At 31.8% G+C, this 25,763-nt stretch overlaps 2 protein-coding genes across 2 annotated transcripts; both read left to right on the top strand.

The window, feature by feature from the left end:
* The first annotated feature begins 226 nt into the window (after positions 1-226).
* On the top strand, positions 227-12,977 carry LOC137396390 (uncharacterized). Its single transcript, XM_068082646.1, has 7 exons — positions 227-411; positions 3,257-3,391; positions 7,200-7,385; positions 7,601-7,639; positions 9,994-10,029; positions 11,775-11,874; positions 12,345-12,977. Exons 1-7 carry the CDS (start codon positions 276-278, stop codon positions 12,469-12,471), a joined length of 759 nt encoding a protein of 252 aa, XP_067938747.1. The 5' UTR covers positions 227-275; the 3' UTR covers positions 12,472-12,977.
* A 527-nt stretch (positions 12,978-13,504) lies between these two features.
* LOC137396389 (uncharacterized) lies at positions 13,505-25,552 on the top strand. Its single transcript, XM_068082645.1, has 7 exons — positions 13,505-13,816; positions 15,594-15,728; positions 19,619-19,804; positions 20,023-20,061; positions 22,434-22,469; positions 24,263-24,362; positions 24,833-25,552. The coding sequence occupies exons 1-7, from the start codon at positions 13,675-13,677 to the stop codon at positions 24,957-24,959; spliced, it is 765 nt and encodes a 254-aa protein (XP_067938746.1). The 5' UTR covers positions 13,505-13,674; the 3' UTR covers positions 24,960-25,552.
* Positions 25,553-25,763: the final 211 nt, after the last annotated feature.

Raw genomic sequence — 25,763 nt, 5'->3', positions numbered from 1 at the left:
TTCAGTTGCTCTTCATTCGCATTATAATGACTGCCATGACTTGTTTATCATTTGCTAAGAGTCATGTATTTCCGCTTGAATAAGCATCATATGATAAGGTTGCTGAGAGGTCACTAAATTTACAACACAATCAAGCGAGTAGTTATCGTGCTAAATTTGTTGAATTGGAACGGCAACTGTTTTCTGATGAGTCATAGAACATTGAGCAACATTGGAAGGGGAATAAACAATCATAACCGCTCACATCGCAAAAGAGACAAGTCATAACTAGTAAAATGTTTCTCTTCAAGGAGCTGTTCTTTCTGCTTCTTTGTGTATATCAAAATGCTGAGGCTTCTACTCTGCTGATCTACCAAAACTCTACAATGTTTACTATAAAATATGTACCGGATGTTATGGAAAAGGTCAATTGTAAGTATTCTTGTCCGCTTTTCTATTCTACTTCTGTTGAATATTCTACATTGCTCAAATAAAGGCCTTTTTACAATTGTACATGTGACATATGTGGCTTCTTGCTTTTCCATAATACACGATCAGGCTTGACGCTGTGCATTTTATTAAGCACAACGTAAAGCAGTTAGTGTTCGTTTTAAATAGGTTGAGTTGAGCTGGTTGCTCTGAGCTTTTTTTTGCAACAAAATCTGTATTATGTGTATTATCCCTCATTTTGATCCTGCTGTGATCTGCAGCTTGTCTTTTGCATACAGCAAATTTGTGAACATTAAAGAAACTAATACATCAATTAATAGTAAACTTGTTTATTGTACATCAATGTAATAACATTACTTAAATTTAATTAATGTAGAAGCTTGGGGTATCAATTCAAAATATATCTACACAAAATATCTGTAATACCGAAGCACCTACTTTGAATCATTCATCACAAAATGCAACATTTTCATCAGTTGCAGTATTTGAAAAGGCTAGAATTTCACGCATTCATATACTTCATAAATTTCGTATTTCTATTTAAGCCTTCCATACTTTTAAAATCACTACTCTATTGATAACGTGTAACACAAGCTATTTCTTGATGGTCAAAAAAATAGCACTAGAAAGTAGCACACTATTGTATCTGCTTAAAGACTCACAAGTTCACATCGTATGTAAGGCAGCCATTATACCAGTAATCGGTTTTATGCATTATTCTATATGTTCGCTGCATATCCGATACACTCAATTTTTGGCCTTTTTCATTAGAGGCAACTTGATTGTAGACCTTTGGTTTTATCTATCTTACAGCAAGCAATTTTAATTACAACACATTTTTGAATAGTCATTAGCTACTAAAAGTATATTTATAATAAGGTAATTAACCAACGATTTATTGACCTTTTGATGGGTACAGAAAATAGTTCAAAGTGTTTAGAACAATTAGTCGGTTAATAGTAGTTATAGGACTACAAGCAGTAGACTTTGCAGTAGTAGCAGTAGTAGTAGTAGTAGTAGTAGTAGTAGTAGTAGTAGTAGTAGTAGTAGTAGTAGTAGTAGGAGTAGGAGTAGTAGTAGTAGTAGTAGTAGTAGTAGTAGTAGTAGTAATAGTAGTAGTAGGAGTAGTAGTAGTAGTAGGAGTAGTAGTAGTTGTAGTAGTAGTAGTAGTAGTAGTAGTAGTAGTAGTAGGAGTAGGAGTAGGAGTAGTAGTAGTAGTAGTAGTAGTAGTAGTAGTAGTAGTAGTAGTAGTAATAGTAGTAGTAGTAGTAGTAGTAGTAGTAGGAGTAGTAGTAGTAGTAGGAGTAGTAGTAGTAGTAGTAGTAGTAGTAGTAGTAGTAGTAGTAGTAGTAGGAGTAGGAGTAGTAGTAGTAGTAGTAGCAGTAGTAGTAGTAGTAGTAGTAGTAGTAGTAGTAGTAGTAGTAGTAGTAGTAGTAGTGGTGGCAGTAGTAGTGCTAGTAGTAGTAGCAGTAGTAGTAATGATAGTACCAAAAGTAACAATAATGACCATAGTTGTAGCCGTAATAGCGGTAACACAAGTAGTAACTTTTGTTTTAGTAGTAGTGGTGGTAGAAGTAGTGGTAGCAAAAGTAACAGTAGTAGTACGGAAGGAAAGGTAGTAGTAGTAGTGACAGCTGCAGTAGTAGTTTTGCTATAATCCCATTGTTGTTGTTGCTTTCTGCTAGTATCAATAGTAGGAATATTGAGAGAGGAATACCAATTTCAACAATAGCTATTGGGAGCAGCCCAATATCATAAGGAAGCATTTACGAACTCTAAATAGTTTTAGGTTGTTGTCCCTTAAGTATTCTTTCATAAGCACAAAGTTACCGAATTTGAACTTTTAACCTATACATTTAGACATCCTTTAGACATTCTTTGCTCATTCTGCTGGTTCATAAGCCAAGATGAAAAATTTCTAATGCCGAATCATATACTTTGACCTTTGAACAATAGTCGATGTTACAACTTAGGTTCTAACACTAAAATTTATTCTGAACTTGGTTTCATTTTATCTCTCAATTTTTTGAAACTCTCACTATGCCTCCGATATGCCTCATTTAGTATTTTTATATAACTGCTTTAATACGCAAAAGACTTTACAAACATGTTACCTGAAAAATTATTTCATAATTCAACTTGTTGTAATTATATTTTAGTTTTCTGTTGCTGCCCTGCGCTTTGAGTGGTATATCACTAAAGTGCTGCTGATTGCATGCATGCATTTTTGTTTTTATTTTCTCAATATTCGTCACAATGGATGATTCACGAAGAATTTTGTTTTACTTCAAATAAAAATACTAAAATCTTTCTTACTTTGTTGTCATGATATTAAAGTAAATTTTCTAATAATAATAAATAGATCTTTACTAATAAAAGGTTTGAATTTGTAATGTTTGCTTCTATCATTTAGGCTTAAAAATATGCATTTTTAATTACATATTTGGTAAAACTTGCATTTTTTAATATTTTTTATAAATTAAACAGCACTCTGCAAAGGCTCAGATATAGAAATTGATGTTGACCAATTACATCAATTTTCCATTTTATTACCAGTCATGTCTGTCACTACATGCACTACTGTTGGTAAACATTAATGATGATCAAAAATATTTATTTTAAAATTATGCTATGAGTAAACATAAATCCAATACTCTTATTCAACATGAAAATTTTCCTGTCAATGGAGTTGCACAAACTGATAAATTATTATATAGCTTATCAATAAGTTCTACTGCGATGCATCTTATTACTTTTTGGTTATTATTCTTTTTGTTTTATATACGGCACCTTTAATTATTCAAGTTTTGATGTTAATTGCTTTTAGTTGATAAAGAAATTGAAGCAATAATGCTCTTTTATGAAACCCCTACTGAATCTGAGGCATATCGCTTACTTGGACGGAATGTAAGCTATCCTTACAGAGATGTTACTATGAACTGGAATGGAAAAGAAGGAAATGGTGCGTAAAAGCAATGCTCTACATTACTGTCACCAAAGTAAAACTGATTAGAAGCCTTGTTGTTTGGAAAGTGTTCAACCTAAGAGAATTCAGTAACTCCACAAAAACCATCGCGCTAAATTGAAATTATTTGCTTTGTATATTATCTGAAGCTCACAGAGATAGTCTGATTTACAATAACGTTAGGTACAGATAGTTTCCTGTCTCAAAAAATGGTTCTATGCCTTTTAGATTGATATTGCGACTAACAAGTATTTAAATAGATTGCTTATAAAAATGTTACCTAGGAATTCATTTGCGATTTCATTCATCAGTTTTCCGATGAAGTAATTATAATGTTGGCCAAACATTGCCCAAAGTTGTGTGTCAGACATAAATAACAATTTTAAGCTTATATATGAGCTTAGAAATACACGAATACTTTTTGAGCACATCATTGCACACATATCATTGAACACATATACATGCATAAAAATATTGTGAAAAATATTTAACATAGAATTATATACTCCAAAAAGTATCAATGTCTTCTTAAGTGCACATATAAACTTAAAATTGTTGTTTCTGTTTACACACAGTTTTGAGCGATGTTTGACCAAAATGGTAATTAATTTATTAAAAACCTGAAAATGAATCGAATATAGCATTCTATGTACTCCGAATGTGTTTGGTTGTTATAACATGAAAAACATTTAAATCTCTAGAAAGTTTTTGTTTGTACTGATGGAAATTTGTGCTGATGGTCATGTGTGAGTTTATCTATCGACTAGTAATAATAGCCAAGTTACTTGTGGTTCAATAATTAGTATTAGTCACCAGGTCACTAAACAACGTCAATCTATTCTTAGTAGTGCTGCACGATATCTTTGCATGTACATTCGATTATTTGGTCTCTAAATATATCGAGTATTGAAAAATATCGAACATTGGAGTTGTCTTCTTTCAGTATATAGTGTTAGGCTTTAACATGAACGATATGAGAGGATATTATTTAACATTTGTCAAAAACAGGAGTTGTCCTCTCTTTACTTTAAAGAAAATGGACAACTCCAGTTTTGCAAAATAAATTAAGCCAATATTTCGATAAAATATCGGCTTTGATATTCATATCGATTTGAAAACTGACCCAATATAAAATCATCCACTAAAATATATCGTCACATCAAATTATATCGTTTTATTGTGCAGCACTAATTGTTAGAACGTAACTAAGTATATTCACGGGTAATGTCCCCGCAAACTTTTTGTAACCTGATTGAATAACTTCTAACATATTATTGATTCTTACTGAGCTGTACTGCATGCTTGTAAACAAAAACAAAACTTCTAGAACATTCCTTCATGAACGTTCCCATTCTACATCTATTGCGCAATAAGGAAATGCATGATGAGTCATGAGGTGGTCATGCGCAAAACATATGAAAACTATGTGGCAGTCGCAGCAAACCATGCTATATGTCCACTAACAACACCAAGTCCTAGCAACACACAATAAAATTATTGGAAACAAAAAGCAAAGGGGGATAATAATAAAACCAGACAAATGTCTATATATCAAACCAGTTCAGTGAGCCCTGTGTTTGTGACAGCATTACAATCACAACAACACCTATAATTTGTTAGAGTATGCGTTTAAAATCTACTCTCTTAAAATGCGCTCAATAGCATATCCCTCATGGATAGAGAAACTAAAAGTACCCTCACACTTGTAAAAATTGTGTGAATGCATCCATACTTTACTGAAGTTCTCTTAATAACTGTGGTCTGAAGCAGTATAACATCCACCATATCCTTGATAAACTCCACCATCCTTGAAATTTGTTCTGAACTTTTGTTGCTTCTTGTGTCAGGTCTCAACCCAAAGTACAATAGTGTTTACAAAGCTTAACACATAAATTTTAAATTTCTCTAAATGGAAATTAGTAGCAATATTTAAGATTGTTATAGATTTGATTGCTTTTGCCCAAGCTCATGTAGAACCTGTGGTTATTCTAGATATATACACTGCTTTTGTTTCATGTGTCTTATTTCTTCTAGTAGAATGTTGTACTTTTGTGTGATTTCTTATTAAAAACTTTGACTGCACTGTTTCTTGACTATTAAGTACCATGTAGTGTTGTGTCAAGCATTCTTTGTAGTTGTCTTTGCAATATTAATTTCCCCTGTTGCATTCAATGTCATAATATTATTTATTTTTGTTCAACAACCTTTTAATCATTTTAAAAGTGGTTTGTTGGTATTAGTGGTTCATATAAGTGTGTTTTAGAGCTGCTCCACATTCACTATGTTTCCATGGTGCGCAGTACTGCGAAGCAGCCCCCTCCGAAGTCGAGGGGATTGTACGTTTCCATGCTGCGCAGTGGTTTTCAGCAAATGCCACAAATTAGCCAGAGAAGAGAAATTGTATAAATCGAATCGCCTGATGGAGAAATAGAATCGATCACGGATACCGCGAACGTCATAAACGCTCTTTTTAGGATTCTGTCATCATTATACTTTTATTTACAATACACATTCACAAGGTTTTACAAACCTTAACACACTTTTTACATAGTATTATATTTTTAATAAGTATTTTTAAGTAATATATTATTTAAACGTTAATTTAGGACTTGCCACCTATTTTTCGAAAAGTGTTGGCATCGATAACAAAGTCCAGGAAAGTAATAACCTCATCATCCTCGTGAATGCAGACAATAATTAAATTCAGGTGAAAGAAGATCGGAAGAATAGTAAAAAAAACAAGATTAGCAGGACAACCTTTGTACTAGTTTATGGCCCTCGAAGAATCCGTCTCGTTGGCATGAGAGCTATGCACAGCCACTGCGCAGTCGCTGTTTCCTTGCTGCGAATTTGCACTAGCTTCGCACTGATCAGTGCGCAGTGATTTCAGTGCGAAGACGCCGTTTCCATGATTCGGAGATAGCGCAACTCCAAAGCACTGCGCATCATGGAAACATAGTGATTATATCACCGTTGTTAGCGTCGTGCTGTCAGCATTCACTGTTAACTATGCGCCTGGAAACTGATGGCATTGGTGAAGCAACGTGTATATATCAGAAAAGGTTTGCAGCTTTCAAACTTTCCCTGTAGTTTGCTGAGCATCAATGACAACTTGGTCAACGTGCACCATTTCAATGATGAGAATTTGCTGTCGCTAATATCGTTATAAATTTGTTTTTGTTTATGCTAGTTGCTATGATACTAGGTTTTGGTTTGAGGATCCCAAAACAAAGAGGTCTTTCAAAATAAATTAACAAGAGAAATGAGAACACTATGTCACTGATGCAAGCGGGATGGGTTGGTGATAATGTGAACATTGTTATCAGCAATGATTATCGAAATATCGTGGCATCTGTGTCGAGATACGGTGATATAGTGGGAACCAGTCTTTAAAGAGAACTCGCCTATGGCATTAAGACAAAGCTACCGTAATGCACAAAAATACAATATAACATATATAATAGCAATTTCATGAACACACTTTTGTTTTTTGCTAGCACCTACAAACAATAGAACTATTTTTGACAGTTGATTCGCATTTTCTAAATTATTTCACAAATAAGAACAATTGAGCAATTCAATGAGTATAACTTTTTTACACCTCAGAACCAATCACATAAACACATTGTACCGCAACCTTTTTAACACATCAGAAAAGCATACTTACCTGTCTTGATTGGTTGATGGTCTGACTACGAATGAACAGTTAGTTTGCTACAGCAATATGATTTGTGTTATCAAGATTTTGTTTTTCAAACAAGTACAGGTCATAAAGCTGAGTAAATCACAGGTATTTATTTTACAGAAGTTGCCTTTTCTGCAAGTTTTGAACATAATAAATACTTAACTCCCTCTTGGTGGATGGTGTACAACATATACGTGAATGATGGCAAGGCTATACGATACGGCGATACAGATAATGTTTGTGAGTTCCTGTGGGAAAAGACAAACTCAAGCTATGATCAAGTAGCTTATGGTAACTGCACTAAACGTAAGTTTTTCATTTGTTAAACAATTTTAACTGTTAACCTCACCTGTTAACTAGTTAACTATTTGATAGATTCTTGTGTAGATTGAATGAGGATTATAGTTAACAAGCAAATTTAAAATTTTCTGATTCTAAATGACAATTTTTTGTGCACTTGATTTTTATGGCTAAGCTAACATTGGGTGTGTAATATAAAACATTACTTTGTCTTTTTGCAGATGTCATAAGGGAAGTTACTTCCATGGGTCCAATTCAATGTAAGTATACTGTCTATAAGTTAAAAACTCTTGCATACTATCATTACTGAATTTTACACATACTTGTGCAGGTTTAGCTGGTAGATTAACTTAGGCTTAAGTTATCTAGAAAGCAATCTTCAATTTTTTGAAGTAGTCTACTCCCCTCATTGACAATGATCTGTTTGCTTTAAATAACTTAGCTACACTTATAACTTCGTTTTTTAGGCCGTAATTCCCAAAAAGCCTCTAATACTCATCTATAAAGAAATGACATTTTTCAAAAATAATTTTAAAAATGTGAAATCTTACAATTAATATATTCTTTTAAAAATTTTGCTCAATAATATACGATTCTAAGTTTTGTTTGTAAACAAATTGTTGGCTCATAAAAAGAGAATTGAACCATCTTGAAAAAATTCACAAAAGATCCTGATTATCTGGTCAGAAACATTCACATTACCAATTTTCTCTAAAGACAATTGTATTTACTTTAGACTGCTTTAAGTTTGTATATCAGCTCAAAAACAATCAAGAATATTGTTCAGATTCTTTTTTAAATTGTTGTCCAAATATCTCTTTAACTTACTACATTCGAAAAAAGTTTTGAATCAGTATCAACTACAAAATGTTAGCTTTGTTTGATAAGGTGTTTGTAAAATACCGTAGATGAGTGCTTTTAGTCTACTAACTACTTTTAGTCTAAGCAATGATATACAGCCCCCAAGGATAGCCGACGGCTGTCATATGGCCGGGGTTTAATGATGGAGCTCTGTTAGGATTATGCTAGCCTGGATTTCGGAGCTAACACAACTCCCGCGGGGTGATCGCATTGCCTTGTTAGGTTTTGAAAAACACGACTCGCTGTTATCGTTTCATTAGCTCATTCAGTCAGTAGACCCGCGGTTCACAATAGCAAACCTTGAATTTCTACAATATAGGGGTGATACCTAACCAAAATCATACATCTATACAAAATCAGACATTTCAAATTACCTACTTTTAGTAATTTTAAAATTTGTAAAGGTTGTAGTATATGCTTAAAGTTAAATATAATTTACCCGAACAACGGCTTTTTTCCCTAGTTTTTGATTAATATTTTGCCACTCCTGATATAAAATGACAAAGTCTTTCATTGTTGTCACATTGTTTTACCTGGCTAATAAGATGGGACAGCAGGCAAAGCTGTGCAGTGTAGTTTTCATACTCAAAATCTAAATACAAAACCGAATTTGAGCTATTTTACGATAGTGACTATTAATATCACGAATGCTTGCGAATGGCAACTGACTGATCATAATGGTGACAATATTGGGATGCTATATTTATTTGACAACAAAGTGAATTCACCAGATAAGTAAAATAACCACTATAGTTCATAATATTTGTAAATTTACAAGGGGCTTTATTCAGTATATTTGTTTGTTCGGGTGCCGTGTTCGGGTTCATCCCAATAGAGCTCCATCATTAAACCTCGCCCATATGAGAGCCGTCGGCTATCCTTGGGGGCTGTATATCATTGGTCTAAGTAGTCTACTCTCCTCATTGACAATGATCTCTTTGCTCTAAATAACCTAACTACACTTACAACTCTATTTTCGTTAGAATATAGTCCTCAAAAGCCTCTGATATTCATTAATAAATAATGACTTGCTTCCCAAATAATTTAAAAAATAAGAAATCTTACAAAAAATAAATTTTTATAAAAAGTTTGTTCAATAATATATCCTTATAAATTTGGTTTGTAATCAAGTTATTGGATTTAATTAAATTAAATATATTTTATAAATATGTTAATAATTTATAAATATTAAGATTTAGTTGAAATTATTAACAATTTTCTCTAAAGACAATTGTATTTACTTTAGACTACAGTTTGTATATCTGCACAGAAACAACCGCAAATATTGCTCAGAGTATTTTGAAAATTTTTCTCCAAATATCAGCTTAACTTGGTAAATTCAGAAAATAAGTTTAGAATCAAACTTAGAAAAAACTAAAAACAACGTTTGGAATCAGTATGAACTACAAAATTTAAATTATTGTTAGAAGAGGTGTTTGTAAAAAGTTTGTGAAACAGGTCCCCTTGAGCTCTTGTTGCATGGTTATTTCAACACCTTCGAGTTGCTTTAGTCATATATTTTTGTTGTTTTTATAAGCATACTGCAATTACTGATGCTAAATTGCTCAGTCTCACTTCATGTTACACAAATTGTTTTGCTAGAAGTGAATCAGCTTAAAAGTCCATAGAGCAATAGTTTTTATCTTAATATTTTTTAGCTGAAATTATTTAATGTTAATGTTCATTTAATTTTAAATAGATTATAATTATGTTTAATTATAATTTATGATTCAACTTTTTTTTAATGTTTTAGCTGAGAGAAGCCCAAGTTCTACAGGTGCTATTACAGGTGAGTAACTTGATCTTGTCCATCTTAAAAATATAGGACTTCCATCTTACCTAGTTTTTGGACCAAATATATTTACATACTTCTTATTATCTATAGTCTACCAAAGAAATATTTTTGCATCAATTGGAGTAAAATGTTGGTTCTCAATTAACTATTGTACTTTTGCCCTGGCAGGCATTTATGTTAAGATAGGAATAATTTGCAAATACCAAGCTGGAATTCCTAAGAAATTGTGATTTTTTATGTAAGAAAAGTTGGTTCTGAATAAAAAATATATAGTATTTAGTGTATGTTACAGCAAATTACTTCGGAAATGTTTATTACTCACCTATTCCTCATCTTGTATATTCTTTAGCTGGCACATCCTGCTGATATATACAACCATAGATTTTGAAGTTGTGTGCCCACTCATTTGTATTTGTTTAGCCCGCAAATATACTCCATTCTATTCTTTCATAAAACCGTAGCTAATAGACATTGGTATATGTCACTTTGCGTGTTACAGATATTATTTATGTCTATGTGTTAATTATTACAAACACATCTTTTTGTGTTTAGCTCCTTCTTCCGTTTCTGGCATTCGTGCCATTTAGAAGCAAAAATAAAATCCTTCAACATAATATCTTTGATTAATCTTCAATTTCTCTCTAAAAACTAACAACATAGGTTATGCAACTAGTAGTTCAACACATCCCTACAAGTCTTTTATATAAAGTGATAATAAAAACATTTTTTTCCGACCATCGTTTAATTTTTTTTTACAAAAAAGTAAATGTGTTTATAATATGTGTAAATCCTACAAACATTTTAGTTACTCCAAAACATTTTTCAAGAGAACCTAACTTGAAAAGTAAGTCTTCTCATTAAAGAGAATGAAGTCATAACTAAAATTTAAGTTCTGAATACTGTTCAGTAACAAAATAAGACTTAACTAGGTACTTAAAGTACTTAAAGGTACTTCTGTTTGTTTTTCTATCACCACAGCTTATATCAAAAAAGCGTTTTGGAGTTTGTCGTTAGCAATAATTCAGTTTGGAAGTAAGACATCTGTGTTACTGGTTTAAAAATTTTATAGCCTTAACTATATTTGCTTGTTATGCCTGGGTTCATTAGAGTAACATAAGGTAAGTTTATTTTTTAGGAAATTGTTTGCTTTAGTTTTATCGATGAATAGGAGTAAGCCAAAAATTGTTCAGAATTTTTTTCATTTTCTCATTCAAAGGCCATACGGTTTTATTGAAAAAAGTCCTTGAACAGGTTAATCAGAGGCATTGTTATAAATGTATGTGAACGCACATTGTTGAATTTGTAATTCAATACATGATAGCTCATGTTTATGAAAAATGAAAGTTTAAGATTGTTAATTAAGGCCGAAATTGCTTGGAGTGGGCTGTTTTTGTACATTAATTAAATAAGCTGTAGGTGGAGCTCTAAAAACCTACTCATATAAAACTTTCCTCTCGTGAATATTTCCCAAAGTAATGGAACATTGCACTTATTATAGTAAAGATTATGCTTTGAACAAAGACGGTAGATGGATTAGTGTAGTTGGTTGGCTGTCAGTATTTCATACTTAATGTCAAAAGTTTGAGATTCGGACATTGCCACCTTTTATGAAATGCTTTAATTACCTTTAGTGCAATAGTATTTAGAAAAAATCACCAGACAATCGTAGTGTTACAAGAATACAGATAAAATTTGTTTTGATATGTTTGCAATTTTACAACCATTTCTAATTTTGACAGCAATAATTGTTGGAGTATTGGTCGGGGTGCTGTTTCTTGGAGTCCTTATCGCTATCATTGTGTATATCATCTGGAAGAATTTCACAAAAGAAAATCGAAGGTAAATTGTTACCCATAATTTTATCAAATTTGGTTTTTTTTTGCTCAAAAACCCATTTGGTAGGGTTGTTTCTATAGGCTGTTTTATAAGAGCTTGTCATGTTATCACGCAGTCAATGGGCTAAGTTTTGGCTTGGTTAAATGTTGAAATAAATTTGTAAAAGCTTCCACAACACAAAATTTTTCAACTAGAGCTGAAATACTAAATTCATTTTTGAAAAGCTAAACACTTTTCAATTGCAGATAAAACCATAGAACAAATATTTCAAGTATTTGTGGTATTAACTAGAACAAGCAATGCATCTGTCCATTTTAATTTTGTTTTAACAATATTTTACTAGGCAAGCATTTTCTGTAAAAACAGATAACTATTAATTTCATTCATTACACTTAATTTCAAGTAAATTATTTGACAGATAATCAACTAGAGATGCTTCTACAATGCTATGGTAACTTCTTTAATTTTTTTAGATGGGGCCTTGAAGCAGCCCGACCAGAACTGCCATCAGTTGTAATGAGACAGATAGAAGTGACTAACATAGTGCCTGAAGAAGACCCAAATGAGCCACCACCAGATTATAAAAAAGTCATGGAATAAAAGTAAAAACTAACGTTTTGCGAGAATCTTGTGATAATCACCCACTACAGTTTGAAACTTTACATAGAGAAATATAGTAGCAGTTAGTCTGCAATTTTTTATTGGGATGTAAGTCAGTTTAGCTCTGATATATTTGTTGACATTAATCATGCTTTACCCTCAAACTCAATGACAACACACCGACATTGGCATCAAAATTTATACTAACTAATAGTGCTTTTGAATCTGTGACTTCCCTTTTGGGTTCCAAACAATTTTTAATGCTTTCCTTTGTTCAATACCTACATAAAATTTTGCAAGTTTTTTTACTGATTTTTTTTGCTCAATGCTGCATTTTGTACATATTCATGTATTCTTCATTGTATAAAAAAGGTTTGTATATGGTAATATTAAAACTGCACATAATTATTGTGGTTACTTGCAGTGTTTCAAACTATATTGCTTTCTCTTTCACAAAAGGGCATAGTGCAGAATTTTTAAAGCAAATATAAATCTTTAAATCTAAATTCAACAAAGATGATCTGTCTAACAACTGTATGCAATTACTTTAGCTTGTTAACATCATCAAATAATTGCATTCATTTTGCACTTTAGTATTCTCAGTAAAACGACCAATGAAGCAATAAAAGTTGCCTTCCCAAAATGAGAAGGAACAAGGCAACTTTTAAACTTTTGATAGCATTTATTTATGGGGTCTGTATATCATTGCCGTTACAAACCTGTTACAAACTGGCCGTGAGCAAACACGTTACAGCTGGGTCCAAAATTTTACGAGGAAGCTGGCGATATTGCTTAACCGTTCGCTACACGATTACATCACAGTTAACTAATACGCTGATTATTTTGCTAACGGGTACATGTACTTAAACTCGTGTGGCGCGTGTGGCGCGTGTGGCGCGTATGTTGTCGCACGGGAGTACGCGATTTAGTTTCTCTTTATTTGCATAACAATGGCATGTTTATCATTTGCGAAGAGTCATGTATTTCCGCTTGAGTAAGCATCCTATGATAAGGTAGCCGAGACGTCGCTGAATTCACAACCCGATCAAGCGAGTAGTTGTTGCGCTAGTTATTGAAAGGGAACTACGTGCGACGGTTTTCCGATGATTCATACAGACGGCATGATTGATCGAGCAACATTGGAAGGGGAATAAACGATCATAACTGCTCACAAAGCAAAAGAGGCAAGCCGTAACTAGTAAAATGTTTCTCTTCAATGAGCTGTTTTTTCTGCTTCTTTGTGTATATCAAAATGCTGAGGCTTCTACTCTGATCATCTACCAAAACACAACAATGATTAGGCCTACTATAAAATATGTACCTGATATTATGGAAAAGGTCAATTGTAAGTATTCTTGTCTGCCTTTCAATTTTACTTCTTTGGAATATTTTCTATTGCACAAATGAAGGCCTTTTCACAATTGTATATGGGACACTTGTTGTTTCTTGCGTTTTCATAATACACGATCAGACTGAAAGCTATGCATTACATTAGGCACAACTTACGTAGTTATTGTTCGTTTAGTAATAGTAGTAATAATAATTATAGTAGTAGTAATAATAGTAGTAGTAAAAGTAGTAGTAGTAATAGTAGGTTACGTAGCAGAAGTAATAGTAGCAGTAGTAATAGTAGTGGTAGTAATAGTAGTAGTAATAGTAGTAGTAATAATAGTAGTAATAATAGTAGTAGTAATAATAGTAGTAATAGTAGTAGTAATAATAGTAGTAATAATAGTAGTAGTAATAATAGTAGTAAAAGTAGTAGTAGTAATAGTAGGCTACGTAGTAGAAGTAATAGTAGCAGTAGTAGTGGTAATTATAGTAGTATTAGTAGTGGTAGTAGCAGTAATAGTTTTGCTGTGATATCGTTGCTGTTGTTATTGTCTTGTTATTATCAACAGTATAGTAGTATGGAAGCGGAATACTAATGGCAGCAATAGCTATTGGGAACAGGCCAAGGTCATAAAGGAGCATTCATGAACTCTTAATAGTTTTAGGTTGTTTCTAAATTTAGTGTTTTTCCATTAGTGAACAGTTAGAGAATTTGAATTTTTGGCCTAAACTTTTCAATAGACATTTTATTAACCCTTTTGCTTTCTTTGCTTACAGTTCAGCACTTTAAAACAGCTGGCGATTGTTTAATAACTACGGGTTGAAACTAAGACTATATTGACATTTTTTGCTCATTTTGTTGGTTCATAAGCCAAGCAGAAAAATTTACATTGCCTAATCGTGAACATTGACCTTCGAACAGAAATCTGTGTGACAACTTCAGTACAAACACAAAAATTTATTCTGAACTTAATTTCATTCTATCTCTTAATCTTTTGGTGCTCTCACCATTTCTCTAGTACACATTGTTTAGTTTTTTTATTATTTCTGGCTTGTTACACAAAAAAACTTATTACCTGAAAAACTATTGAATAATTTGACTTGTTATAATTATTCTTTGGTGTTCTGCTGTTGCCATGGGCTTTGAGTGGTAGATTACTAAAATGCTGCTGAATGCATACACGTATTTTTGTTTTTATTTTTTCAATGTTATTCATAATTGCTGATTCATGGAAAGGAGTGTTTTACTTTTGATAAAAAAATTCTTTCTGATATTGTTGTCATGATATTAAAGAAAACCTCATATTATTAATAATAGATATCCACATATAAAAGGTTTGAGTTTATCAACATTTGCTTTTATCATTTAGGTTTATTAAATATGTATTTTTAATTATATCCATGGTAAAACTTGTATTTCAATATTTTGACATATAAAACAACAGTCTGCAATGGCTCAGATATAGAAAAGGATGTTGATCAATTGCATCAATTTTCCATTTTATTACACAGTCATGTCTTTCATTGCATGCACTACTGTTTGTACTACACATCGATGATAATAAAAAATAATCCTTTTAAAGTATGCTATGAGTAAACATAAATCCAATGTTCTTATTTAACATGTAAATTTTACTCTGTCAATGGAGTTGCGCAAACTGATATATATATATTATATAGTTTGTCAAGAAGTTCTAATAAGTTGTATTTTATTATTTTTTGGTTTATACTATTATTGTTTAACAATAGGCAACTTTAATTATTCAAGTTTTGATGCTAATTGCTTTTAGTTGATGAAGAAATGGAAGCAGTAATGCTCTTTTATGAAACCCCTACTGAATCTGAGGCATATCGCTTACTTGGACGGAATGTAGATTATCCTTACAGAGATATTACTATGAACTGGAATGGTAAAGAAGGAAATCGTAAGTAAAAGCAATGCTCTACATTACTGTCACCAAAGTAAAATTGATTAGAATCTTTGTTGTTTGGAAAGTGTTTAACCTAAGAGAATTCAGTAACTCCACAAAACAACCATCTAGTTAGATTGAAATTATTTGCTTTGTATATTATCTGAAGCTCACAGAGATAGTCTGGCTCACAATTCTGTAGGTACAGATAGTTCCCTGTCTCGAAAAACTGTTCCATGCCATGTTCCACTAATGAGTTTTTAAATAGCATTCCCATAAATTGCTACCTACGATTCATTCACAGATTTCAGATAAAATAATTATTTTTGGCCAAACATCGCTCAAAGGTGCATATAGACAGAAATAATAATTCTAAGTTTATATATGCACTTAAAACTACATGAATACTTTTTGAATGCATCATTCTATGATTAATATTTTACAATAGTTTTCCGCATGTATCCATCTAATGTACACATAAAAAATCTAATGCTACATTGATTTACCAGATTTAAGTAGATCTACCAGACCTACCGATGTATCACCTCAGTAGGTCTGGTAGATCTGCTACCAGATCTGATAGCTTTTTACTACCATATTGGATAGATCTGATAGCTTTTCCACTTACAGTGAGGTTGCTGCTGCCAGCCGGTTGTTCTAGATTTCGTGTTTATCTGGTGTTGATACTGGCATGATAGCCAGGGTAAGTACCGGAATAATTGTGATTGAATGCGTTTTTTAACCAATTTTCCTTGTGTGACTTTAACCACCACCATTCTGAGTAGTGGTCCTAATTCGGTGTACTCACTACTGGACCCCAGCTGTTCCAGTAGTTATATGGTATGTTGTGTTATTTAAATATATATTTTCTTTCTATAGACTATTACATAATGTGCCATTATTTTATAATAGTTTGTTCTATTATAAAATAGTACAAGCAAATGTGTTTAATTATTTTTTTGTAAAAGGCATTAGGTTAAAGCAAGAGACTGAAATAATGGAAGTTTTATACAATCGATATAACTAACCTTTAATAATTTTTAGCAGTTTTGTTTCTTATAAGTGGGATTTACTACATGGTGTCACGTGTTCAAGAGAAATATAAGCAAAGCTGATAATTATTTTATTTAACAGAAACTGTGTTAATTTTTGTCAATTATTTAGTAATATTCGATTGAGAAATTATAAACAATAACCATGCTCTTAGCGACTGGAAAATTTCTAAAGCTTTTTTAGAAAATTAGCACTAAAGTTGCCACATGTTCTCATTTAAATTTTAATAAGTTTTGTAAACTTGTTTTTATTATCATCAAGTGCAGGGGTAAAATTAAATTTTTACATTTTTCATCCAATATTTGTTGTAACTAAAAAGCAGATAGTGTATCTTGTTAAATATAACAGTGGTTGTCACTATCAAATATTCTAGTACTTTATGTTTTTCAATTAAGTCCTTCACAGCTAGTCACATTATGTCTTTTAATTTATTGCTAGAAGGTCTTGCCATAATTGTGATAAAACTCTTACATTCATTTTTCTAGGAATTTTAGAATTTCTATACGTTCTTTAGAAAAATAAATGGAGAAATATTGCAAAAAAAATTATTATAGAATTAAATTATGTACTCACAAAATATCAATGTACTCCTAAGTGCACATATAAACATAGAATTGTTATTTCTGTCTGCATGCAGCTTTGAACGATGTTTGGCCAAAGTGGTATTTAATTAATGGTAATTAAATTTATTAGAAAACCTGAAAATGAATCTAAGATAGCATTTTATGTACCTCGAGTATGTTTGGTTATTTTAACCTAAAAAACATTTATATGTTTATAAAGTCTTTTTGTTTTTGCTGATGGAAGATCATATGTTAGCCTATCTATTGACTAGTAATCATAGCCAAGTCACTTGTTGTTCACTTATGCGCACTTTTGTCCCCAGATCAATGAACAACATCGATCTATTTTTAGAACATAACTAAGTATAATTTCGGGTGTCACCCCAAATTTTTAGTAACCTAATTATCTAACTTCTAACATATTATTGATTTTTACTGAGCAGTACTGAATGCTTGTAAACAGAAACAAAACTTCTAGAAAACTCCTGAATGATATATGGAATTTACATCAATTGCGCAATAAGGCAATGCATGATGAGTCATAAAGTGGTCATGCACAGAGCTCAAGTAAATTATGCAGTAGTCCCAGCAAAACATGCTATATTTTCACAAACAACATCAAGTGCCAGTCATACACAACAAAGATATTGGAAACAAAAGCAAAAGTGAACAATAGTAATAACAAAAGCAGACACATACCAAACATGTACAGCTAAGTCCAAATTTTTTGACAGTATTCTAATCCCAACACCTGAAACTCTCCAAGGGACCCATTAGAAATCTGATCTCTTTAATTGTACTTAATAGCATTGTACGTAATACCCATCATGGTTAGAGAAGCTAAAAATACCCTTACATTTCTAAAAAAAATTGTGGGATTGCATTCATAATTTGCTGAAGTTTTCATAAAAACTGCTCTGATGCAGTAGTCAGCATTCTTATAAACTCCACCATTCTTGAGCTTTGTTCTGAACCTTTGTTGTTTTTTGTGTCAGGTTTCAGGCTGCAATACAATAGTATTTATTATTTTTAAGTTCATAAATTTTAAACTTTGCTAAACAGAGATTAGTAGCAAAGCGTAAGATTGTTATAGATTTCATATCTTCTGCCCAAGCTTGATTTAAAACCTGTGGTCGTTTTAGATATATACATTTCTTCTGTTTCATGTGGCGAATTGCTTCTAGTACAATATTGTACTTTATTGGAGTTTCTCATTAAACACATTGATTGCACATTTTCTTGACAATCAGGTACCCTGTATAGTTGCGTTCTGCCTTCGTTGAGGTTGTTATCGCTATGTTCATTTACTGTATTATGTGTTATGTTATCATATTATTTATTTTTTGTTCAATTATATTTTAATCATTTTTAAAAGTTTATTATGGAACTAGTAGTTTACATAAGTACTGCTTTATAAGTGCTGCTTAATGCTGCTTTACACTGTTTGTCAGCGTTGAGCTTTCAGCATTCATTGTCAACTCTGTGCGTCTTAAACTGATAGCATTGATGAAGCAAAGAGGATATGTCAAAAAGTTTTCAACTGTCAAACTTTCCCTATAGTTTGCTGAGCATCAATGACTGCTTGTACAATGTGCACCATTTCAACGATGATATTCGCTGTCGCTGATATCGTTATAAATTTGTTTTCGTTTTTGCTAGTTGCTACGAAACTAGTACTTGGTTTGAGGATGCTAAAACAAAGAGGTCCTCCGAGATCAATTGAAAAGAAAAATGAGAACACTATGTCACGGAGTATTTGCTAGTGTGAGCGGGGATGATTTGTGGTAGTGTGAATATTGTTATCAGCAATGATCATCGAAGTTTTGTGGCACCAACATCGAGATTTAATGATCTAGTGGGAACCAGTGTTTACAGAGAACTCGCCTTTGGCATTAAGACAAAGCTACCGTAATGCATAAAAATACAATATAACATATATAATAGCAATTTCATGAACACACTTTTGTTTTTGAGCTAGTGTCTATGAAAAAATAGAACTGTTTTTTACAGTTGAGTCGCATTTTCTAAATTATTTTATAAATGAGAAGTGATTAGCAATTCAATGAGTATAATCTTTTTACACCTCAGAACCAATCACATCATCACATTGTACCGCAACCTTTTTAATACATCAGAACAGGCTTACTCACCTGTCTTGATTGGTTGATGGTCTGACTACGAATGAACAGTTGTTTTGCTACAGCAATATGATTTGTGTTATCAAAATTTCGTTTTTGAAACGAGTACAGGTCATAACAACTGAGTAAATCACATGTCTTTATTTTACAGAGGTTGCCTTTTCTGCAAGTTTTGAACATAATAAAAACTTAAATCCCTCTTGGTGGATGGTGTACAACATGTACGTTAATGATGGCAAGGCTATACGATACAGCGATACAGATAATGTTTGTGAGTTCCTGTGGGAAAAGACAAACTCAAGCTATGATCAAATAGCTTATGGTAACTGCACTAAGCGTAAGTTTTTCATTTGTTAAGCAATGTTAACTGTTAACCTCACCTATTAACTAGTTAACCATTTGATAGATTCATGTGTAGATTGAATGAGAATTATATGTAGTTAACAAGCAAATTTAAAAATTTCTGATTCTAAATGACAATTTTTGTGCGCCTGATTTTTATGGCTAGGCTAACATTGGGTGTGTAATATAAAACATTACTTTGTCTTTTTGCAGATGTCATAAGGGAAGTTACTTCCATGGGTCCAATTCAATGTAAGTATACTGTCTATAAGTTAAAAACTCTTGCATACTATCATTACTGAATTTTACACATACTTGTGCAGGTTTAGCTGGTAGATTAACTTAGGCCTAAGTTATCTAGAAAGCAATCTTCAATTTTTTGAAGTAGTCTACTCTCCTCATTGACAATGATCTGTTTGCTTTAAATAACTTAACTACACTTATAAATTCATTTTTAGGCCGTAGTTCCCAAAAAGCCTCTAATACTCATCTATAAAAAAAATGATATTTTTCAAAAATAATTTTAAAAATGTGAAATCTTACAATTAATATATTCTTTTAAAAATTTTGCTCAATAATATACGATTCTAAGTTTTGTTTGTAAACAAATTGTTGGCTCATAAAAAGAGAATTGAACCATCTTGAAAAAATCCACAAAAGATCCTGATTATGTGGTCAGAAACATTCACATTACCAATTTTCTCTAAAGACAATTGTATTTACTTTAGACTGCTTTAAGTTTGTATATCAGCTCAAAAACAATCAAGAATATTGTTCAGATTATTTTTTAAATTGTTGTCCAAATATCTCTTTAACTTACTACATTTGAAAAAAGTTTGAATCAGTATCAACTACAAATTGTTAGTTTTGTTTGATAAGGTGTTTGTAAAATACCGTAGATGAGTGCTTTTAGTCTACTAAATAGTTTTAGTCTACTACTACTTTTAGTCTAAGCAATGATATACAGCCCCCAAGGATAGCCAACGGCTGTCATATGGCCGGGGTTTAATGATGGAGCTCTGTTAGGATTATGCTAGCCTGGGTTTCGGAGCTAACACAACTCTCGCGGGGCGATCGCATTGCCTTATTAGGTTTTGAAAAACACGACTCGCTGTTATCGTTTCATTAGCTCATTCAGTCAGTAGACTCGCGGTTCACAATAGCAAACCTTGAATTTCTACAATATAGGGGTGATACCTAACCAAAATAATACATCCATACAAAATAAGACATTTCAAATTACCTACTTTTAGTAATTTTAAAATTTGTAAAGGTTGTAGTATATGCTTAAAATTAAATATAATTTACCCGAACAACGGCTTTTTTTCCTAGTTTTTGATTAATATTTTGCCACCCCTAGTATAAAATGACAAAGTCTTTCATCGTTTTCACATTGTTTTACCTGGCCAATAAGATGGGACAGCAGGCAAAGCTGTGCAGTGTAGTTTTCATACTCAAAATATAAATACAAAACCGAATTTGAGCTATTTTACGATAGTGACTATTAATATCACGAATGCTTGCGAATGGCAACTGACTGATCATAATGGTGACAATATTGGGATACTATATTTATTTGAAAACAAAATGAATTCACCAGATAAGTAAAATAACCACTATAGTTCATAATATTTGTAAATTTACAAGGGGCTTTATTCAGTATATTTGTTTGTTCGGGTGCCGTGTTCGGGTTCATCCCAATAGAGCTCCATCATTAAACCCAGCCCATATGAGAGCCATCGGCTATCCTTGGGGGCTGTATATCATTGGTCTAAGTAGTCTACTCTCCTCGTTGACAATGATCTCTTTGCTCTAAATAGCCTAACTACACTTACAACTCTATTTTCGTTAGAATATAGTCCTCAAAAGCCTCTGATATTCATTAATAAATAATGACTCGCTTCCAGAATAATTTAAAAAATAAGAAATCTTACAAAAAATAAATTTTTATAAAAAGTTTGTTCAATAATATATGCTTATAAATTTGGTTTGTAATCAAGTTATTGGATTTAATTAAATTAAATATATTTTATAAATATGTTAATAATTTATAAATATTAAGATTTAGTTGAAATTATTAACAATTTTCTTTAAAGACGATTGTAGTTACTTTAGGCTGCCTACAGTTTGTGTATCTGCACAGAAACAATCACAAATATTGTTCAGAGTATTTTGACAATTTTTCTCCTAATATCAGCTTAACTTGGTAAATTTGAAAAATAAGTTTTGAATCAAACTTAGAAAAACTAAAAACAATGTTTGGAATCAGTATGAACTACAAAATTTAAATTATTGTTAGAAGAAGTGTTTGTAAAAAGTTTGTTAAACAGGTCACCTTGAGCTCCTGTTGCATGGTTATTTCAACACCTTCGAGTTGCTTTAGTCATATATTTTTGTTGTTTTTATAAGCTTACTGCAATTACTGATGCTAAATTTCTCAGTCTCACTTCAAGTTACACAAATTGTTTTGCTAGAAGTGAATCAGCTTAAAAGTCCATACAGCAATAGTTTTTATCTTAATATTTTTAGCTGAAATTATTTAATGTTAATGTTCATTTAATTTTAAATAAATTATAATTATGTTTAATTATAATTTATTATTCAATTTTTGTTTAATGTTTTAGCTGAGAGAAGCCCAAGTTCTACAGGTGCTATTACAGGTGAGTAACTTGATCTTGTCCATCTTAAAAATATAGGACTTCCACCTTACCTAGTTTTTGGACCAAATATATGTACATACTTCTTATTATCTATAGTCTACCAAAGAAATATTTTTTGCATCAATTGGAGTAAAATGTTGGTTCTCAATTAACTAATGTACTTTTGCCCTGGCAGGCATTTACTGTATGTTAAGATAGGAATAATTTGCAAATACCAAGCTGGAATTCCTAAGAAATTGTGATTTTTTATGTAAGAAAAGTTGGTTCTGAATAAAAAATATATAGTATTTAGTGTAAGTTACAGCAAATTACTTCGGAAATGTTTATTACTCACCTATTCCTCATCTTGTATATTCTTTAGCTGGCACATCCTGCTGATATATACAACCATAGATTTTGAAGTTGTGTGCCCACTCATTTGTATTTGTTTAGCCCGCAACTATACTCCATTCTATTCTTTCATAAAACCGTAGCTAATAGACATTGGTATATGTCACTTTGTGTGTTACAAATATTATTTACGTCTATGTGTTAATTATTACAAACACATCTTTTTGTGTTTAGCTCCTTCTTCCGTTTCTGGCATTCGCACCATTTAAAAGCAAAATAAAATCCTTCGTCATAACATCTTTGATTAATCTTCAATTTCTCTCTAAAAACTAACAACATAGACTATGCAACTAGTAGTTCAACACATCCCTACAAGTCTTTTATATAAAGTGATAATAAAAACATTTTTTTCAGACCATCGTTTAATTTTTTTTTACAAAAAAGTAAATGTGTTTATAATATGTGTAAATCCTACAAACATTTTAGTTACTCCAAAAAAATTTCAAGAGAACATAACTTGAAAAGTAAGTCTTCTCATTAAAATTTTTCAAGAGAACCTAACTTGAAAAGTAAGTCTTCTCATTAAAGAGAATGAAGTCATAACTAAAATTTAAGTCAGAATACTGTTCAGTAACAAAATATGACTTAACTAGGTACTTAAAGTACTTAAAGGTACTTCTGTTTGTTTTTCTATCACCACAGCTTATATCAAAAAAGCGTTTTGGAGCTTGTCGTTAGCAATAATTCAGTTTGGAAGTAAGACATCTGTGTTACTAGTTTAAAAATTCTATAGCCTTAACTATATTTGCTTGTTATGCCTGAGTTCATTAGAGTAACATAAGGTAAGTTTATTTTTTAGGAAATTGTTTGCTTTAGTTTTATCGATGAGTAGGAGTAAGCCAAAAATTGTTCAGAATTTTTTTCATTTTCTCATTCAAAGGCCATACGGTTTTATTGAGAAAAGTCCTTGAACAGGTTAATCAGAGGCATTGTTATAAATGTATGTGAACGCACATTGTTGAATTTGTAATTCAATACATGATAGCTCATGTTTATGAAAAATGAAAGTTTAAGATTGTTAATTAAGGCCGAAATTGCTTGGAGTGGGCTGTTTTTGTACATTAATTAAATAAGCTGTAGGTGGAGCTCTGAAAACCTACTCATATAAAACTTTCCTCTCGTGAATATTTCCCAAAGTAATGGAACATTGCACTTATTATAGTAAAGATTATGCTTTGAACAAAGACGGTAGATGGATTGGTATTGTTGGTTGGCTGTCAGTATTTCATACTTAATGTCAAAAGTTTGAGATTCGGACATTGCCACCTTTTATGAAATGCTTTAATTACCTTTAGTGCAATAGTATTTAGAAAAAATCACCAGACAATCGTAGTGTTACAAGAATACAGATAAAATTTGTTTTGATATGTTTGCAATTTTACAACCATTTCTAATTTTGACAGCAATAATTGTTGGAGTATTGGTCGGGGTGCTGTTTCTTGGAGTCCTTATCGCTATCATTGTGTATATCATCTGGAAGAATTTCACAAAAGAAAATCGAAGGTAAATTGTTACCCATAATTTTATCAAATTTGGTTTTTTTTTGCTCAAAAACCCATTTGGTAGGGTTGTTTCTATAGGCTGTTTTATAAGAGCTTGTCATGTTATCACGCAGTCAATGGGCTAAGTTTTGGCTTGGTTAAATGTTGAAATAAATTTGTAAAAGCTTCCACAACACAAAATTTTTCAACTAGAGCTGAAATACTAAATTCATTTTTGAAAAGCTAAACACTTTTCAATTGCAGATAAAACCATAGAACAAATATTTCAAGTATTTGTGGTATTAACTAGAACAAGCAATGCATCTGTCCATTTTAATTTTGTTTTAACAATATTTTACTAGGCAAGCATTTTCTGTAAAAACAGATAACTATTAATTTCATTCATTACACTTAATTTCAAGTAAATTATTTGACAGATAATCAACTAGAGATGCTTCTACAATGCTATGGTAACTTCTTTAATTTTTTTAGATGGGGCCTTGAAGCAGCCCGACCAGAACTGCCATCAGTTGTAATGAGACAGATAGAAGTGACTAACATAGTGCCTGAAGAAGACCCAAATGAGCCACCACCAGATTATAAAAAAGTCATGGAATAAAAGTAAAAACTAACGTTTTGCGAGAATCTTGTGATAATCACCCACTACAGTTTGAAACTTTACATAGAGAAATATAGTAGCAGTTAGTCTGCAATTTTTTATTGGGATGTAAGTCAGTTTAGCTCTGATATATTTGTTGACATTAATCATGCTTTACCCTCAAACTCAATGACAACACACCGACATTGGCATCAAAATTTATACTAACTAATAGTGCTTTTGAATCTGTGACTTCCCTTTTGGGTTCCAAACAATTTTTAATGCTTTCCTTTGTTCAATACCTACATAAAATTTTGCAAGTTTTTTTACTGATTTTTTTTGCTCAATGCTGCATTTTGTACATATTCATGTATTCTTCATTGTATAAAAAAGGTTTGTATATGGTAATATTAAAACTGCACATAATTATTGTGGTTACTTGCAGTGTTTCAAACTATATTGCTTTTTCTTTCACAAAAGGGCATAGTGCAGAATTTTTAAAGCAAATATAAATCTTTAAATCTAAATTCAACAAAGATGATCTGTCTAACAACTGTATGCAATTACTTTAGCTTGTTAACATCATCAAATAATTGCATTCCTTTTGCACTTTAGTATTCTCAGTAAAACGACCAATGAAGCAATAAAAGTTGCCTTCCCAAAATGAGAAGGAACAAGGCAACTTTTAAACTTTTGATAGCATTTATTTATGGGGTCTGTATATCATTGCCGTTACAAACCTGTTACAAACTGGCCGTGAGCAAACACGTTACAGCTGGGTCCAAAATTTTACGAGGAAGCTGGCGATATTGCTTAACCATTCGC

Source organism: Watersipora subatra, chromosome 5 (genome assembly GCF_963576615.1).
Source record: "Watersipora subatra chromosome 5, tzWatSuba1.1, whole genome shotgun sequence".
NCBI classification, from domain to species: Eukaryota; Metazoa; Bryozoa; class Gymnolaemata; order Cheilostomatida; family Watersiporidae; genus Watersipora; species Watersipora subatra.
The sequence above is the reverse complement of the archived record's forward strand: the minus strand, read 5'-3'. Positions and strand labels throughout refer to the sequence as shown.

What these genes read in the sequence shown, in the direction of transcription:
- LOC137396390 (XM_068082646.1), top strand. Translation starts at nt 276, where the DNA reads ATGTTTCTCTTCAAGGAGCTGTTCTTTCTGCTTCTTTGTGTATATCAA. An exon ending in GAATGGAAAAGAAGGAAATG is followed by an intron (nt 3,392 to 7,199) that starts GTGCGTAAAAGC and finishes TTTATTTTACAG; the next exon opens with AAGTTGCCTTTTCTGCAAGT. An exon ending in TTCCATGGGTCCAATTCAAT is followed by an intron (nt 7,640 to 9,993) that starts GTAAGTATACTG and finishes TTAATGTTTTAG; the next exon opens with CTGAGAGAAGCCCAAGTTCT.
- LOC137396389 (XM_068082645.1), top strand. Translation starts at nt 13,675, where the DNA reads ATGTTTCTCTTCAATGAGCTGTTTTTTCTGCTTCTTTGTGTATATCAA. An exon ending in TATTATGGAAAAGGTCAATT is followed by an intron (nt 13,817 to 15,593) that starts GTAAGTATTCTT and finishes AATTGCTTTTAG; the next exon opens with TTGATGAAGAAATGGAAGCA. An exon ending in TTCACAAAAGAAAATCGAAG is followed by an intron (nt 24,363 to 24,832) that starts GTAAATTGTTAC and finishes TAATTTTTTTAG; the next exon opens with ATGGGGCCTTGAAGCAGCCC.